At 37.1% G+C, this 19678-nt stretch overlaps 1 protein-coding gene across 7 annotated transcripts in view; it reads left to right on the top strand.

Moving 5' to 3' along the window:
• The window catches only part of KCNIP4 (potassium voltage-gated channel interacting protein 4), a 979993-nt gene that overhangs the window by 948649 nt on the left and 11666 nt on the right, over positions 1 to 19678 (top strand). For 6 of the 7 annotated variants that reach the window (XM_011365171.1, XM_011365162.1, XM_011365154.1 and 3 more), the window contains 2 exons: positions 10478 to 10547; positions 15541 to 15611. In XM_011365171.1, coding sequence (XP_011363473.1) covers positions 10478 to 10547; positions 15541 to 15611 — 141 coding nt within the window. Of the gene's footprint in view, positions 1 to 4757; positions 4770 to 10477; positions 10548 to 15540; positions 15612 to 19678 lie in introns of all 7 variants that reach the window. The other variant, XM_011365180.2, reaches the window with a different exon arrangement.

The raw sequence follows: 19678 nt of genomic DNA, 5'->3' as shown, positions 1-19678 counted from the left end.
ATGAGCTTGGAAGAGGACTGCAAGGCCCAGGTGAGAGCCAGAGTCGGCTGTCATTTTTAGTGTGAGATCCTGAGTAGAGAATACGGCTAAGTCATGACAGACTCTCAGTCCTCAGAACTGTGAGATACTAAACCTGTGTTGTTTTAAGTCACTAAGTTAGTGGTAATTTGTTATGCAGCAAGAGATAATACACAGGCCTGCTCTCTGGGCACTGCTGTCTTTTTCATTCCCCAAATGGTTCTGCACACCAACGGAAGTTAACTGCTGTGATTGACAAAATGAATCTCGGTCAGATGAACCCTCTCTTTTCATTAAGTTCAGAAAATCCTTTTTTGAAAGCTATTTAAATCAAATAACTTGACATGCATGCCAACAAAAATTCTGGACTTGGGCCCAACTCCAGGAAGCCTTTTCCTGAAAATTTTGGGCAACTTCATTTTGCAAAATCAACATGAGTGAAGAGAGAATGTTAAATCAATATTTGTAGAGTTCCTAGAATGGTGCTAGGATCTTCATATACGTAATGTCAATGAGTTATCATTTCGTCATGATAAAATGCTATTACTTTCCACATTTTATAGACTGAGACTCAGAGGTCCAGGACATTTCAGCGATTTCTTTGTTAGCAGAAATTCGAGTCCTTTTTTGGGGCCGGAGGAAGGAGGCTGCAAATTTCATATAATTTCCCTCTTCCATAAAGCAGAACAGAAGTGGGAGTGAGGAGAAAATGTGCCCGCACCTTGGGTTTCTCCTTCATCCTGGGGGTGACAGTAGGACCACGTGGGGCTCAGAACGCGCCCGCATTGCCACTCTCGAGCACCTGAGTTAAATCTCAATTATCATCCATCATTCATCTCTTTGCCAATATTATGTGAGGCAGTCTTTCTCCACTGTTTTTCTTTTTTTAAAAATCTGAAATTCATATTGAACCACTTTGGCCCAAGGAGCGTATTCAAGGAATGAAGAAGGTTCTTAATGCAAATTTTGGAAGGAGCAAAATACCCAACATGTTAGTTGTATCGAGTTCTTAAAGTTTTTTTTTTTTCTTTTTTATACATTGTCTTATCTTAATTTTAATTTATCTGTTTGCCTGTGATGTCAGTATTTCCTAGAGGTCATTTTACAGATGAGGAAACTTAGACTAACAATGAATAAATGATTTGCTAATGGTTCAAACACCTGGGAACATTAGAACAGAAATTTAAAGCTAGTTCTAGTTCTTAGTAGCAAGCTTTTATGCTCTGAAAACTGAAGAGCTAATTCTATTATTTTTAAATGAGCTTCTTATGGCCCGGTTGTTGAATATAGTAAGGTTTATAAAATTCATGTTGAGATAAGAAATGTTTTGTCCTAACCCTGGTGTTCTCCTTTAATTTCTAGAATCATATTTATGATAAGCAGTCATAGGGTTGAGAGGATGGAAACAAGAGATTGACCTCAAAAGTTCTTTATAACCATTTACTGTTCTTCAGTGTGGCCAAGGACAGAGACGTACATAAGAGGAAGTGGTGACTTTGAATAGTGTAGCACAAGGCATCAAAAATATTCCCTCAGCACAAATAGATAGAGAAGATCAAAAGAATTAGAGGGAAAATATTTTTGTTTTGCAGTGCATTGAGTTCTAAAAATCTGCATACATGTTTTTGAGGAAACTGCCAGAACAAGCTTAGTTCCTAATTTCTTAAAAGCTAAGGACTGGTTGAGTCCTTATCCATTTAGGATAAACATGCTTAGTCCTCTGTGTTCTGAACACCGCTGGACTCTGTAAAGACTGGTCTCTCCCTTCACGGTACTTACCCAGGAGAAAGGGAGCAGAGAAGTCCACAAACACACTCTAGTGCTGCCAGCAGTCCAGCGTGTGGCGCTGTGCTATTTAAATTTTGAAAATTCTCCTACAACTGTAGAATGTCAGGGCAACTTTAAATTGTCATGCTACTAAGGGAGGGACTTTTCAGAGCAAGCCCTGTTTCAGATGAGGTCAGTGGGGAGTGGAAATTTAATTTAAAAGAACCTATGCTTTCCCAATTGGATTAGGTATTAAGCAAGGTGGAATAATATGTAGACTGTCGTGCTTTCCAATTACAGGTCTCTGAGAATGAAATACTTTATCCGTCATCTTTATTGTATCAGTGAGTTCACTCCATCTGTCTTGTGAAAATCATCTTTGCTGGAGGTGGTGTGTTTCCTCCCTACCCACCCACCATTAAATCACCTAATTAATGGTAATATAAAAGAAAATTTTAAAGGATAAAAAATTGTCTTAGCTATGAAATAGTTATACTATAACTTAGCTTGATATGTTCACATCTTGAGAATTCAGAAAATAAAAAGCCAATCTTTCCCAACTGTTAAATATATACAAATAGTTATGATAAATTGTTGAATATAACATAATCAGACAAATCTACAACTTGTTAAAGCATCCTTTTATAAGAAGACTTTTTATCTGATTTGGAGGTACTCCAGACATCAGAATCTTAAGTGTAATAATTAGATAGAATCCATGTGGTATACATAATGGTAATTTGAAAGTATTTTTAAATTACATGATAAATAGTTGAATTCATACTCAAAATGAGAACTTCATAGTTTATGATTAAATTCACTTAGGTATAAACAAATATATTGTTATCTATGCAGTTAAATTTTCAGATGAATTTCAAATATCTCCTCACCATGTAACCAGTAAAGAGTACTTAGCCGAATGGACAAGGGAAGAAAGCCTTTTCTGTCCTCTCCTGGGGCATCGATCACAATATTATTTAACAACAGTATCTCAGTGGCTCAAAAGTTAAAAGATATATTTCTCATTCATATTTCATGCTCATGTCTGGTAAGCAGGAATGCTTTGCTCATCAATGTCTCTCAAGAAGTCCCGCTGACAGAGAAGCCACCATGTCACACGTGATTGCCATGCCAGAAGGAGAAGAGAGCTCTCGCATGTCTGGCATCAACAATTAAATGCTATAGTCTCAAAGTGATGTCTTTCTAGAAGGTCTCTTATTACAATTCCAACCAGGGGTACAGAGAGAGGGTATTCTCACACCACCAGGCAATTCTGGGACACCAGCTGGTATCTTACATGCACTTCAATTCTGACATTGTCTACAAGAGTCACATCAGATCCCACTGGTTAAGGGCTCCACAAGGCCGTCCTCCATTACAGATGCCAATCTCAAGTCCAGGTAGTATCCTGTACTTCTAGCCAACCAGCTCTGAATCAGAGGTTCCCACAACTCCTTTCTTTAGCTTGATAAATTTACTACAATGGTGTACAGAACTCAGGAAACTCATTTACTCACTAGATTACTGGTTTATTTTAAAAGGATATGACCCAGGGACATCCAGGTGGAAGAGATGTGTAGGGCAAGGCAAGGGTGCTGAACTGCCCCCTCAAGGCATGCTGCTCACCCCAGATCTCCACCTGTCCACCAACCCAGAAGCCTTTGGAACTCCATCCTTTTTGGCTTTTCATGGAGGCTTTGTTACATAGGTATGATTGATTAGATTACTGGTTATTGGTTACTCAACTCAACCTCCAGCCCTCTAATCACATGGAAGGTTCTCCTGGCAACAGGTAAGACATCCTTAGGTGGGGTCCAAAAGTCACTTCATTAACATAACAAGAGACACCTTTATTTGTCTCATGGCTTAGGAAATTTCAATGGTTTTTGGAGCTCTGTGCCAGAAATGGGGATGAAAAAACATAAAAATATATTATATATATTTCTTATTATAAATCACAATATCACAGTGTCACTTCAGCTTTCCATTCATTGGATACTTTGTCATATGATCACAGCCAACCATTAGGGACCCATGAAATGCAATCTCCCCAGATGTTCAGAAGTAGGGAAAACTTGATGATAAATAGCACTGAGGACTATACCACATGTAAAATTCTGTTCCCCATGCCTTGTCCAATTCAGCTGTTCCCTTTTGCTGTATCGCATGGGCTACTGCCACTTGTTCTTGTAAGTATTCAGGATGCTTGCTGGTTGGTCTCTGCTTATGAATTTGTACACAGCTCACTTTAAGTACGATCTCCAGCAATTGTACTGTTTAAGAAGTGCTGATTTACCTGCCACTTATTCTTGCCGGAGGAATGGATGCTCACCTTATGGGTAGTGATGTGTGTCTCCATCTTTCTTTTCTCTGATCTGAGTGCCCAGTGTTTGTGTTCTCTTTGTGTAGCTCTGCCCACAATCTGCCTGTGATGCCTATCAAAGAAATATCAGTCTACTCCCTTTGTCAGGAAGAATAAGAATAACAGAAAGAACAGTCATTGGACAAACCATGGATACCACGATATTTCTGTTGGTAGAGACCCAAGGTTTTCAATTCAAGCAGCGCACAAACACTGCCACCTATGCCCTCCCTAGCAACAGGGGTAGGTGTGAGAGATGATGAAATGCATCGATGTCTAAAAGAATGTGATATTGTAGATACCATGAAAGGGTCCCCAAGGAACTATTTCTTTCACAAGGCCTTTTCATTCTTTGCCCATGATATTTTTGTACCATGATTATTTTTGGATTCCTGAAGAAGTATTTCTAAATGTTTAATAATAGCCAACTCCATTGGCTGAACCTGAGGAGAAGATATACACTAGAACAGAACGATTTATGGGAAGAAGAGATGTCAGCCAATGGAGTGGACAAATATTATTGAGAAAATACATCTGATTTGCATGTCACTGCAATCATTTCTAGAACATTCGCCAGAGTTCTGACAACTTTCAAAGAAATACTGAAAAGCTTTCTTATGAAGTAAAAATATAAGGATTCATGATGTACTTCAAAAAAATAATTTCTTTAGCAATTTCCTATGCATACATGGATCTCTCCTCGAAGCACTTTACATGGACTGTGGTATTTCTAATGTACTCATCTAAGTGTTACTAGGGAAAACTTTCTTTTAAATTAATGAATAAAAGGCTCCTGGGTTCCTACTGACATTTATTTCCAGCATGGTGGCCTTTATTCTTCTCGGCTGTCATTTACAATTGCAGGATTCTCATGCCTTTGAGGGTAAGCTCTGATGATATTAGATAGAGTAAATTCAATTTATAATGCTAGAGTAGGAGGCATAACTCATATCTGCTTCATAGGCTCATTGCATTATTTCAGACCTGCACTCTTCTGGGTTCAACTGCTTTGATGAATACTATTTAACCCTGGTATAGCCACACCAATGATACAGTGATTCTTTGTGTAATGGATTTCTGCTTACCAAATTCTCAATTATTGATATTGTGCTAATAGCTAATGTGTAATGAGCAAATATGATGTGCGAAGAAGAGAGTTAAGATAACAACATAACATGCATGTTATCTTATTAATTTTTATAACAGCCATGTGATGTCAATGGTTTCCCCGCAGCCCCATTCCAGGGGAGAATAATGAGACAGATTTGTAGGTTAAACAATCCATCTGAAGCTATACAACATTTACGTGGCAGATCAGCGTTTCAATCCAGTTCTTCTGCTTAACTCCGGAGCTCAGGAACGTAAGCATTTCACTATATGATTCTATATACTACCTGGCAGAATACCAGCACCTGTGTGGACATGAAGGCATTTGTGAGATCCACACGTCAGCCTCCACCTCCGGAAACCCAGTCATACAAGATAAGCATCAGCAGCCGATCACGTGGTTTATGAGTGATTCCTAGAACCTCAACCTCGATCTCTTCACCTTTAAAATGAAGCCATTGAACTGAATTATCTACAAAAATTGCTTAAACACTCAAATTTCCTGACTAATAGACTATGTGCTGCCATTTTCTAATTATGAGAACCGGCACAGTTTTCTCTCTAAGGCAGTTTGCGCATCTGTAAAATGGAGGTAATGCTAGCATCTGTCCATTCACATGAAATAATGCATGTAAAGCATTTAACACAGTGCTTGAAACACAGAAAGTGCTCATATATGTTAGCTTGTTATCATCATCATGATTATCACCACCATCATCAACATATGGTTATTATAAAAATCACTACTTTATTAGTATCAATATTAGTAATAGCAAATACTCATTGTACATTTACAACTGACCTTGACATTCAACGAACCGTGACACTACCTGAGAAAACTGAAAGGATCGTAAGGAAACATGTCTACAGTAGTCATTCCTGTGATAATGTAGCCCTACAGATTGCCATCGAAGCACCCTTGTCTGCAGGAAAAGCAGGCCCATCGCTTTATCCCTTGGAAGACATCTGTACAAATGCCTTGATGTCCTCTGGTAGTTTTCAGAATGACAATTAAATTCATGAAGGAAGCTAATTATTGCCGTTTATTCGTGGGATTTGGTGCATGCCAAATCCCCATGCGGTTTTGGGCAGCAGCCCCTCTACAAGCTCAAGCTCATACATTAGTGGTGGCAGCACATCCTGGTACAGCCTTTCTGGAAAGCAACGTGACTGTGCATAGAAAGAGCCTTAAAACGACTTAAGCCCATCGGTTTTGTGATTCTCTTACTGCGATTAGTCATAAAGAAAAAGCCACAGGTGCAGTCACATCTGTATGCACTAGAATATTAATTTATATCATTATTCCTATATAATCAAAATGCTGAAATCCTCTTAATATCCAATAATATGGTCAATTCAATAGCTCTTTATTATGCAGCCATTAAAAACTATGACATAGAAAATGTTCGGGGTATTTTGTAAAATTAAAAAAATAATACGATATAATACTATATCTTGTATTATCCCAATTTTATGTGTAGAGTATATTAATATATGCTTAGATAAATGACTAAAATGGTCTTACAACAGTAGAATTATGGGAAATTTTTACATACTTTGTTTTTTTCCTACCGACATTATATTTTCACAAGGTAATCATTTCTTAGTAATCTGACAAATTTCATTAGAAAATATAATATAGAAGCCATAGGACTTATAGAAGGTTACAGTATCATCTCAAAGAATAGATGAGTGAGTCCTTTCTCACTTTCCCTAAACCTGGGAACTCTACTGCTTCTTGGGTCCTTCCTGTTAGAATAGAGAGAGACTAACAAACACATACATACTGGGATGCTCAGGCCTTATTGGACTTGGTGGCTTGAAAATATCTTGATTTAAAAATGATACCAGGGGAGAAGAATTTATACTGCTACACGATGTGGTGATCGTCATAATAAAGAGTTAGTGGGAGAATTATTTCAGAGCACAGACATATGGAGGCTCCTAGACAGATGTCGCTGACAGTTTGCAAATCTGTGCTCCTGTCTTCTGGGCACATAAGACTTCTCTTGTCGTTTCGAGTGAACATATCAAGTGAGTTCTAACCAACAGGATGAGAGTGGAAACGATGTCTACCACTTCAAGACCTGACCCATTATCACCTCCCACACACGATTCTAATGCCCCTTTTCTCCTGAATGAGACAATTGTGGAAACTTTAGAAGCCACACTTTGAAGATCGCCAGATTAGCTTCTGTTCTTTAATGACTGAGAACAATCAACTGGTCTGTATACTCACCCAAGTCTGTTAGATGAGCAAGAAATATACCATATTCTCTTTAATTTATTACAACTCAGCGGCCTGTTTGTTACAGCAGCAAGAGATAACTTACCTAATACAGCCACATTGTACGCTTAGCTATACAAATGGCATGGCCAAATTTATCCTTGTTGAACAGGTGGAAATATCACTTTTGTGCATAAACCACTCATTCTGTGAAAGAGATGAGGAAAAAGTTAGAGACTAAATCATTTGTAGCATTTTTAAAATCACCGAAGTCCTATAGAATCTGATTAATTTCTCTCATGGAAAGGTAGTAAAATGCTTTGGTTTTCGTAAGAACTCTTTAGAATAAACAAAAGATCACACTCTCTGGATTGTTATTTTTGTTATCTTTTGTCTTGTTTTGACTTTTCTTCTTCTATTTGGATGTAGGCCCCATGAGGGCAAAACCTTGACTTGTTTATTGCTGATGCCCCAGTTCCTAGAAAAGTTCCTAGAACAATAAACATACAATATATTTTGTTTGAAGATGTAAATTAATGTAATGAATGTGAGATAGATGAAGACAAAGTCGCCTGGTGAGACTTACCACCGTAAAACTTGACCAGGGGCTTTCAGTCGTTAGAGAAAGGATTTTCGCCTAATACAGACACATGATAAAATATAAAACAAACACATATGAGACAGTCGATTTTCTAAATTTTATTTCACATTATAAGATATATTTATCAAATGCCTCTAGAGACCAAAGACAGCTGACAAATTTGCTGGGTGCTGAAGTTCATTCATTTTTCATCTTTGTCTCTTGCTAGAGTCACTTTAAGTCTGAGACAGGTTTCCAGCTCCGACCTTGCACCTGATGGCAGAGAGCCATCTGTTTGCTCTCTTCTTACTACCCCAAGCAGATGGCTTCAAATCAAATAGCTCATAAATCACAATTTCCATGTGCAAGAGGGTCCAACTACGAAGTGCTCATTTGCTCTAAAATTGGTTCAGTTGCTGCCAGCTAGATAGAATTATTTAGCCAAGACTTTGAAGTCATTAGCTATATACATGCCATCTTCTTTCCTTTTTGGAGTTGTAGCTGTTGATTATATTTATTTATGTATTAGTCAGGCTTCTCCAGAAAAACAGAACCAATAGGTGTGTGTATGTACAGAAAGAGATTTGTTTTGAGTAATTGACTCGCGCTATTAGATGGTGGCCTACCCAGTCCAAAATCTGATGGGGGAGGCAGAAAAGTTGGAGACTCGAGAAGGAATTGCAGTTCAAATTCAAAGGCAGTCTTTTGGAGAAGTCCTCTTCCTCAATGGAGATCAGTCTTTTGTTCTATTCGAGTCTTCAACTGATTAGATTAGGCCCACCCACATTATGGAGGGCAATCTGCTTTACTCAAAGACCACTGATTTAAAGGCAAATTTTATCCAAACACAATCTCACAGAAACATCCAGTATAATGTTTGATCAAACACTTGGGCATCATAGCCCAGACAACTTGACACATAAAATTAATGATCACAGTTTGCTTGCTTGCCTTTTGCTCATTTGTTTTTGCTTGTCATCTCTGTCCTCCAATTCTCTTAGGCCTCGGAGTTATTATTTCCACAGGGCTCATATAATCCAAAACTTGTGGTGACTTGGAAAGTCCCAAGCCCACATTGCAGCTCTCCCAGTGGCTAGTTGAATAACAGGGTACTTTACCCCAGTACTTTGCCAATTCTGCCTCTGTGAAAGGAGATACCTAAGTCATAGGTTTATTATAACAACTAAATGGGAAAAATATACACTGACAAGCTCTCTAAACACAAGTTCACATTGAAACTATGATTTTAAATTGTGTTTATGTTTCAGAGGCCTTGCCTTTCACACCAATGAATGAGAAAATAGAAAATTCTTCATGTGAAGCACACTGCAGTTGTAACTGGCTCATTAGAATAAAGAAAGATCAAATTAATAAATCAACTTTATTCATGAATGGACATTGATGTTAATTTAAGTTAAGAGCTTTAAAGACCACACCAAATGATTGCTGAATATCAGGGAACAGTGTCAGATTTAAAGTACAGAGGATATTCATCCCTAAAATCAAGGAAGTCAGCACATCCCTGATTCTCCCCCAGTGAATCCTGGGGGAATGCTGGGTATTTTGGGGGTACTATGACAAATGATCCAAGGGAGCTCAGGTAAGAAGGGACTGTTTATGAGAAGCCACTCAAAAGGGCTGGGCAGAGCTTATCACTTCCTCACTTGCAAGGTATAATTAACATCCCACATGTGATTTGATGCTGGATTATCACGTGATCATCAGACTCCACTGCTCCGGGATTCTCTACAACTCAGATCCCTAGCCAGAGCATTGTCGTGACTGCAAAGAGTGAAGGACGATTTGCCCTCACTTCAGTCTAAGACCCACTTGTTTACTCCTCATTTTATTCAGATCCCTTCTCATTTCTTAAATTTCAGTTCCTTTTATAGAAAATGCCAAATTTGCTTTCAGAGGGGCAGCTTTGCCCTATGGTCCCACCAGGTCAATGGTCCAACATCAGTGGAATTCCCAAGGTCAATATCAATGAGTCTTAAATAACTCCACCCATGGGACAAAGGTGGCAGGTCACTATATACAGGCCTGTTTCTTTTCAGACCATCCTCTTCAGAAATTCAATAAAATTATGGGGTCCTTGCTTTTTGAAAAGCAATGTAATTTCCTCTCACCTCTTTGATAATAAACACATGTGTTCTTATGTACAGCTGGGTGTTTTTGAATGTGTCGACCAGCTTTGACAACTATATGCAAAGATATTTACATAGGCTATTCTTTATTCCTTCTGTGAGAACTGGAACGAAACTTTATCGTGTGTTTTTATTATCTTTGTAATAACGGATGGATGGTTGGCTTTCTTGGTGCAGCTTTGTACAGTAGACAGTTCTGTTTAAAAATGTGCAAAAAAAATAGTTTTCAGAACACTTTGTTCATATTGCTTCTCTACCACTTTCTCTAGGAATGCCCCAGTGGTGTTGTTAATGAAGAAACCTTCAAAGAGATTTACTCACAGTTCTTTCCACAGGGAGGTAAGTAAGAATGTGGACTGGTTAATGTACTATTAGAATTATGCTTTGGAATATCACTTGATTAACTCATGTAATTCTAAGTTATTAAAAACCATAGAATTTTTAAAGAAAAATTGTGTTTACTATACATTTGACTATCTGCCAACATATTGGCAGGCATTAATATCAAAGCACCTAGCACAAATAGAAATCTTTAAGTTATTTTTTCATTATCTCAAATGAAAGTTATTACATGCTACAAATTAGATACAATTTCACACTAAAAATTTACCTTAATTTGAAAAATAACATTTCAGCATTAGAGAACATCTACTTAAAGATAATCCTTCACAAAGGATTCTGGTTACAAAATCCAAAGGGATTTGAAGAAAAATCACTTTTGTACTCTTAAAAATTCTTTGATTATTTATGTTAATTGAATGCATAAATCTAAAAGTGCCAGGCATAAATGAAGGAAATGAGGTATTTTAAAGAATGATGACTTGCAATTTAAAAAATTAATATCATGAGTACAAATCGTATTTTGTAGTTTTGCTAGAAAAGGGAAAATAATCTAAGGAAGAACGTCATCTCCAATGGCAGGCAAATTCATGCTATGGCCATCCTCACACTTCTATGAAGTCACTTATTTAAGTTGATGATCTGAAAACAACAGGTTTTTCTTATCACAAGCAGTAACAACGATGGCTCCATAAATCACAGCGTCTCGTCATTTCCTCCAGGGAAAATGCTTTGTCTCATCTACAGAACCTCCTGCAATTTGTATTGTGTCAGGCTCTTAGTTTTCTCTTTTGCTTAGTGAGATGGTTTACAAGCACAACGTGTCTGGTGTTCTGGATGTTGGAGTAACTAAATTGAACAGACACTTCTTGTTTGTGAGGAGTAAAGTCTGCCTACCATAAAGCAAGGTGAGAGAAAATGGTTTATCGGTGCCCTTGCCTGTATCATGACGGCAATACTTTTCAACTCCACATACAGTGGAAGCTTTAGCATGGAAACTCGTAGCTTCCTAAGCATTTTTAAAACTCATTTAAAAATGCAGTTTCCTGGGCTACTCCAGCTCATATTGTAAGAATTTTGCACTTACTTTATCATACTAGGCACCTGATAAACAGCTTTTGAAGGAGTGAATGAATGAGCTTCAATTAAAAGATTCTAAGTCAACAAATGTTGTTCAAGGCACTTGAGGCAGTTAGATGAGTTCAATGGACCTAAAGATTTCTTTTTTTATTTTTTAAAATAATTCCACCATTGAATATCAAAGACAATATTCGTAAGAATTTTCAGGGTGATTTATAAAGGGCTTATTGAACAGAAACTACTTCTTCATGGATATGAACCTGCCTTACCATAGTAGCAGAGCCATGGATTGTATATTCAAATGCATTAAGCTAATCCTGTACCTTGTGCTTGAATTCAAGTACGAGTAGGGAGAGGTTTGTGGTGTGAAGAGAGAAATCAACCAGATGACTTCAGTCCCCAGATCTGACGCATGATAATCAAATACTCTGAAATGTGTGCATATCGATGACTTTTGCAGTGAAGGAGTTAATTGGTATCATCACTGTGGTCTGGAAATGACTGTGTTAGAGACACAGGACTAAATCTAGAGTCCTGAGTTTGTGGATAGACTATACCAAGACCAAGTCGTGTGACTTGAATGGTTTGTGACTTGAGCGGTTTCTCCCTCCGGCCTCAGGTCGTTCCTCTGTAAAATGTGGAACGACATTTTTACGACATGTAAGAAATGCGGAGTGAAGGAATCCTCAGCTTGCTTTTCACTCTAACGTTCTTTACTTCTAAGAGTTGGTGTTGGAGTAAGAGTTGCAGTGTCCTGATTTCATCGCCAACTCTCTCATTAACTTCGGTGACCTTAGCTAAGCCACTAAGAGTACTCACACTTATTTTCCACCTTGTTAAACTCAGAACACTAGTTAAGTGATACCCGAGATCCCTTCCTATCCTAAGAACTCATAAATGTCGTCCCCCCAACTGTAACACTTCAATTCAACCTTACAAATAGAATTATAAGAAACAGAGGCAATCTCAGCCTGTCAAACTCAGTAACTTTTTTTGTTTTTTGTAAGGAAATGTGAGCAAGGAAGGCCATCAGGTCACATGGGGAGAATAGAGATCATTGTTATATCTTTTGAGTCCTGAACTCTACTGAAATCTAGAATTCAGGACACCAGTTATTCATCCTTTTGGCAAATATTTACTGAGTATCTAAGAACACTGTCAGATTAAACCAGATCATAAAAGCTTTTGCGCACAGTATTCCTTTTCTTCGTGCATCCACATCTGTGCCCAGGCAGACCCTCCTAGTGCCTTAGTTACTTCCTCTTGCTCAGTCAAAGCTAGTAGCATCACTCTCCTTCTTAAAAAACTTTCACTGTCTCCAAATGCCTGTCAGAAGAAATCCAAACTCCATCAGAAACCTCAATGCCTTTCATGACACAATTTTACTAGTCTATTGAGCATGAAGTTGCATCAGATTAGAACTCTAGTCACCTAAACATACAATAGGAAGTTCACAAAAAAAAAAAACAGGAAGCTTTCAGGTGAAAATATATTACATCTGTGGTTGAAATAAGAGTGGCTCGTTTATAAAAGCATAATAATTGCTATTATTGATTGAGCATTTATGTGCCTAGGACTATTCTAAGCATTTTGCATACAGAATCTCATTTAGTCTTTTCATGATGACTCTATGAAGTATATACTGTTATCATATTGTAGCTGAGGCAACTGACTCACTGAGAGGTGAAACAACTTTCTCAAGGTCATGCAGTTAATATTTGGTAGCACTAAGTTTCAAGTTTAGACAGTCTGAATTCTCTATACTATCACCAACCATTCCCTGCACAGTCTATCTAGGCTGGGGAACTGGCTTTGCTTCCAGGATAATTGCCAAGTTACATTTAGAGGAACAAGAAATCCTCTGTACCACATTAGGGCAAACCTTGAGAGTGTACGTCCCACGTGTCAAGCTTTAAAGCTAGACCAACTTCATTTGAGAAGAGTGGTAATTATTTTATGCCCATATTATCTTGTTTTGTTTTGTTTTTTTTAATTTTAAAAAATTCTCAACATTGTTTGGTTTGAGCCATTATTCATGGTGAATTCTGTATGCTAAGGTAAAGGCGTCCACCCTGATTCTATAAATAGGGTAACAAGAGATCTGCCTAGTGAGGCTCATTATAAAATATGCAAAATCTCTACTTTTTTTTCTCCTTGAAAATAACTTTAACATACCACTCGTCAGGTCATGTCTCCATAGTGCACTAAATAGTTCAAGAACTCTGTGTTAAGAGCAAAGTAACTTAGTAAATAAAAGCAGGCTGCAATTTCTTGATAATTCTATACTGCAACTTCTCAACAATTGCACTAAGTTGATTGCAATTCAACTCCTGGTCCCATAGTCAAGGATTTCTTCCTGCAACCCATCAATACTTGATGGACATCCACTCTAGATATAATAGCTTTGCATATCATTTAGATCTGTTTAGTTTATTGAGAACAGTGTTAATAATTCTTATGTTTAAAAATAAGTGGTTCCTCATATCACATTTAAAGGTAAGAGGTGAAAGAAAACACCACCATCATTTCGAGAATCTACATCACAAAATATATGGCCTTCAATAACGTTAACCATTGAAGTAAAGAATTCAGGAAAAATAATCTATAAATAGGCTATGGGCACTTGAGAGCTGGAAGGGAAGTTTGTTTGATCTCTGACCTCTCTTATTTGGGGAAGACAATTCTCTACTTCTGCTACTATGACTTAGTTTTTTGACAACCTTTAAAGAGCAATTTATAAATTAAAAGGCGAATAGAAGTTTTGTTAAAATCCCAATAAAAATAAAGGTTAAAAGTTATAAAATAGAAATGGATTTTAAACAGAAGACAAAGGCTAGAGCCAATAAGCTAAAAGGTTACAATTTTTTTAATATAAAAAAAGGTTAAGATAAAAAGCTAAAACCCATGAGATGAAACATTTAAAATAATCAAGTAGATTTGATCAAGGGTCAAGCACAAAAGCACTAAAAAATGAAAACGGTGCACTAAAAGAAAACAATAAGAAAGAGTCTGTACTTTTTAAATGAAAAGACAGAAACCTCAGAGATTAGGGAGACAAAGGAGAAGAGGAAGGGAAAATTAGAGGAAAAAAGCCTGTAAGAAGCAAACTAAGAGGAAGTGTTAGATTTCAGAGCACTGCAGTGTTATTAGATATCATCATGAGCCACTGGGAACAGAGAGCCATCCAGAGCCATCCACCTTATGCACAGCCTCGATTCCCACCTAGGACCCAGGCAGAGCGGGGCTCTCCGCTGCTTGCCACCGGGGACCTTCAATACAATCCCCTTCGAATGGGGCCACGGAAACCTCCCAAGTCACTGCTGTCTGCGATTCATCTGGCAGCTTCACTGGCTGTGGCCTCGCCTGGTGTTTCAGTCAAAAAGACCTGAGTTATGTCCCACTCTACTCCTTGTTGACTGTGTGACTTTGGGCAAGTTTCTCAACCTCTCTGAGTCTGAATCTCTTATCTACGTTGTGAAAATGATGACTAACACTAGTAATAGCAATTCGTCTGTGTCTCGTTAGTAGTATTTGTATCATATTACTTCTGCAAATAGTCCCTTCCAAGCACTAAGCAATTTCCAGATGTGTCTTCACTTAATCCTCCCACCTGTTGATGGTGCTGCCACTCATCCCAGGGGCAGCAGCACCACCCAAGACTCCCATGAGGTCAGCTAATTTCCAGCCAGAAACTTAGAGAAGGTCCTCACTAGGCCTTGATGTAGGTAGCTCACTCCTACGAGTCTCTAATTGCAATTCTCTACTGAAAGAAAGTGGGCAGCTGGGAGGAAAGCACAAATTAAAGGAAATAGCGTAAATTTTCCTGAATAGAAGGAGGCTTGGACATACTATACGCTTCCTATGCAAGATTCTGAAATGCTGATTTAATGATCTTCCCTTTTCAACATTTCAGACTCTACAACGTATGCACATTTTCTGTTCAACGCGTTCGATACGGACCACAATGGAGCTGTGAGTTTTGAGGTGAGTCTCGGACTATTTTTTAATGTGATTTGCCTTTACACACTGAAAGGAATTTAGTCTCTTGTTAGTTGAAAAATTTGAGTTTGATGATTTATATTTTTTTTGTTTTTGTTTTTTGGGTTTTTTTTCTTTTTTTTTTTTCTTGTTAGGGCCCTTCACCTTGGGTCTTGGTTTTTTACCGGTTTTTTGTTGCCCACCCCTTTTTCTTGGCTTGGGGTTGCGTTTTTGACCGTTGGTTCCTTGGGGCTTGTTCTTTTTGTTTGCTTGAATTTTTCCTTCTTTTGTTTGTTACTTCTCCCAGCCCCTGGCAACCACCATTCCACTCTGAGTCTATGAATCTGACTATTTTAGATACTTCATATAAATGGAATCATGCAATATTTGTCTTTCTATGATGGCTTATTTCACTCATCTGTTCCTAGAGGGAAAGCTTTCAGTCTTTCATCATTGAGCATGATGTTAGCTGTGGGCTTTTTTATATATTTGTGGCCTTTATTGTGTTGAGGTGCTTCTACTCCAGGTTTACTGAGAGTTTTTATCATGAACTAGTGTTAACTTCGTCAAAGACTTTTTCTACATCTATTGGGATGATCAGGTGGTTTTTATCCTTTATTCTGTTAATGCAGTATGTCACATATATTGACTTTCATATATTGTAACATCTTTCCATCCCAGAGATGAATCCCACTTGGTCATGATGTGTGATCCTTTTAATGTGCTGCTGGATTTGGTTTGCTAGTACTTTGTTGAGGATTTTTGCATCTATATCAGGAATATTGGCTTGTAGTCTTCTTTTATTATGATGCCTTTAGCTTTAGTACCAGGAGAATGCTGACCTCATAAATGAGTTGAGAAGTATTCCTTACTCACCAATTTTTTGGAAAAGTTTGAAAAGGATTGGTGTTAGTTCTTTAAATGTTTGGCAGAAATCACCAGTGAAGCCATCTGGTCCTGGATTTTCTTCGTTGAGAGATTTTTGGTTATTGATTCAATCTCCTAGATATAGATCTCCCCCCGCCCCCACCGTGATTCAGTCTTGGTAAGTTGTATGTTTCTAGACAGTTACCTGTTTACCTAGGTTATTTTTTATAATAATCTCTTTTGATTCTTTTATTTCTATGGCATCAGTTGTAACATCTCCTCTTTCATATCTGATTCATTTATTTATTCATTCATTCATTTATTTATTTGAGTCTCCTCTCTTTTTCTTTTTCTTTTTTTGTCTAGCTAATGGTTTGTCAACAACTCTTAGTTTCATTGATTTTTTTCTATTGTTTTTCTATTCTCTGTTTCATTTATTTCTGCTTTAATTTTTATTTTCCTTCTTCTGCTATCTTTAAGCTTAGTTTTTTTGTTTGTTACCTCCTTGAAGTCTAAATTGACATTGTTTGAAATATTTCTTCCTTTTTAATGTTGGTGCTAATTGCAATAAACTTCCCTCTTAGTACTGCTTGATAATTTTTAATCAGGAGGAAAAAAGCTCAAGAATAGTTCCTTGCCCTCATTGTGTTGTCATAAAGCTACACTTAACTTTCCAAAGAAGTACAAATTACAACACACATTAGTTTGCTTTCTAGTACTATATATCTGTTTGCATGAGAAAAGTACATTTTCCCAATTACATGACAACAATCCCAGAAGGCAAACGATCTAACTAACATTTACTGGCATTGACTACAGACCAATAACTATGGTAGGCCTTGGAAATACTAATCAGATAAAGTCAAAACCTTGACATTGAAGGCCCAGTAAGTAGGGGAAACATGAAAGAAATTAAATATAACAAAACGCTGTATTCACCAGCTTGACAATTTTACAAGGAAATTCCTTTTCAAATTATGTACTTTAAATGATTTGTATTTAATTTTGTTCATGAAATGTTATATGTAAGCATCAATAGAATGAACTAGATTCTGGATAGTCACATAACTAAATATATATAATAAATTATTATATATATTTATATTTTTATTATATATTAATTATATATTTATATTTTATTATATTTTAAAATATATTATTTTATTTATATGTAATTTTTATATATATTTAGCTATGTGAATATCTAGGACATATTTACACATTTTAACTACTGATTTTTATATATAGTATTTCATGAACAAAATTGCACTATATATATAAACATGTATATACACATATATATGTTTATATATACTGATGTCATTCAGATGGTATGTAGCATGTCATAATGTCATAGATAGTAATATATTTAAATCTAAATGCTGGGAGAATAAACACTAATTCTGATCAGCTGTGACGACTGTTGCCTTTTATTTTTGTTTTTATTTTTGGAGATAGAATGCTTAACTCATCTATTTGCTTATATTCTGAATGGCTGCTCTTGGTCTCTAGGAAATGGAATTGTCCATTATTTTACTTGGTAATTAATTCTGTTTTTTTAAAATACATTTGTGATATCATGACTTATGATAAATATATATATATTTGATCCTACTTCCTAGTTTCTGGCACAGAGTTAAAACACTTGGTTTTACATGATGAGGGCAATACAGGTGTCTTTTGTTGTGTTAATGAGGTTGTTTTCCCGACCCCACCTAAGGCTGGGGACTGGTTGCCAAAAGACCCACACATGTGATTAGAGGGTTAAAACTTTCAGTCCCACTACCCGCCCCCAGACCTGTGGGGAGGGGTAAGGGGCTGGAGGTTGAGTTCAATCATCAAGGCCAATGCTTTAATCAATCATGCCTATGTAATGAAGCCTCCATAAAAATCCAAAAGAGCAGAGTTCAGAGAGCTTCTAGGTTGCTGAACATGTAGAGATTTGAGGAGAGTAGTGTGCTGGGACAGGGCGTGGAAGCTTCGTAACCCTTCCCATATATCTTGTCCCATGCATCTCTTCTACCAGAATGTTCCCGTCGGATTATATCAGTTTATAAGAAACTGGTAATCTAGTAAGTAAAATGTTTCTCTAAGTTCTGTGAGCTGGTCTAGCAAAGTAATGAATGAAACTCAAGTAGGGATTTGTTGGAGCCTCCAATATGTAGCTTGTCAGTCAGAAGCATAGTTGGCAACCTGGACTTGCAATTGACATCTAAAGTGTGGGAGAGGACGGGGAGAGCAGTCTTGGAGAACTGATCCTTTATCATGTGAGATCTGGTGCTCTCTCTAGGTAGAGAGCATCAGAATTGAGTTAAATCATAGGACACTCAGCTGGTGTTGGAGAATTGCTTGGTGGTGTGAGCAACCATACACACATTGGAACTGGGTACAAAATTGTTAATATGCATAATGGAAACAAAGTAATTGGGGGGTACATCTTTTGGATATAGGGGAGTCATAAGTGCCAGGCCCCTGTACTGGTTCTTCTACTGAGGGCAGCTTACGATCGTCACATATAATGTTGTATTAGTGTTCCATGTACTTTACCAAGATTAATTTCAGCACAGCCTTAGTTTAGCTACAAAACAAAAGTCAAAGTTTCCAATGCACCTAATAAAATCTTTTGTAGCTAGTTTGCAGAGAATGAATAAGACAAAAACTACTAGTGATTTCTTTACTTGAAATTACTTATGTAACAGAAACGTATCATCAATTACCTATAGCATATTGTATCTAATTTCACATGTAAATTTAATCTGGGATTAACGATATGGTACCATACATAACATTGCTATTATAATATTTATGCCAAATGCTGGCAATTATGATGAATGTTGATTATAATTTGGGAAATTTGTTGTAATGGCTATAGACTATAAGCATGTTGGAAAATGTCTTTTCTCTAAAGGCAAACTAATGGCTAAATTAATAAATGTTATATTAAAATCAAATTTAACACTAAGCTATTATAGTTTTTTTTCTAAATCGATTAGCTACCTGGAAAGTTTCTAGAAAACAGAAATGATTAGGCAGTGAACACATTTTGAGCAGCAATAGCATTCTGAGAGGTACAGAAGAGATCATTCTAATTCCATAATAAAGAGAAATGGACTTTTTCTACTTAATTTGCTTAAAACTGAAGGGCAGAGTGACTGAAACAGGAGGGGTCTTAAATCCAAATATAACTGGATCCAAACCCCATTTTG

This window comes from Pteropus vampyrus, unplaced genomic scaffold (assembly GCF_000151845.1).
Source record: "Pteropus vampyrus isolate Shadow unplaced genomic scaffold, Pvam_2.0 Scaffold5, whole genome shotgun sequence".
Taxonomy (NCBI): Eukaryota; Metazoa; Chordata; class Mammalia; order Chiroptera; family Pteropodidae; genus Pteropus; species Pteropus vampyrus.
The sequence above is the reverse complement of the archived record's forward strand: the minus strand, read 5'-3'. Positions and strand labels throughout refer to the sequence as shown.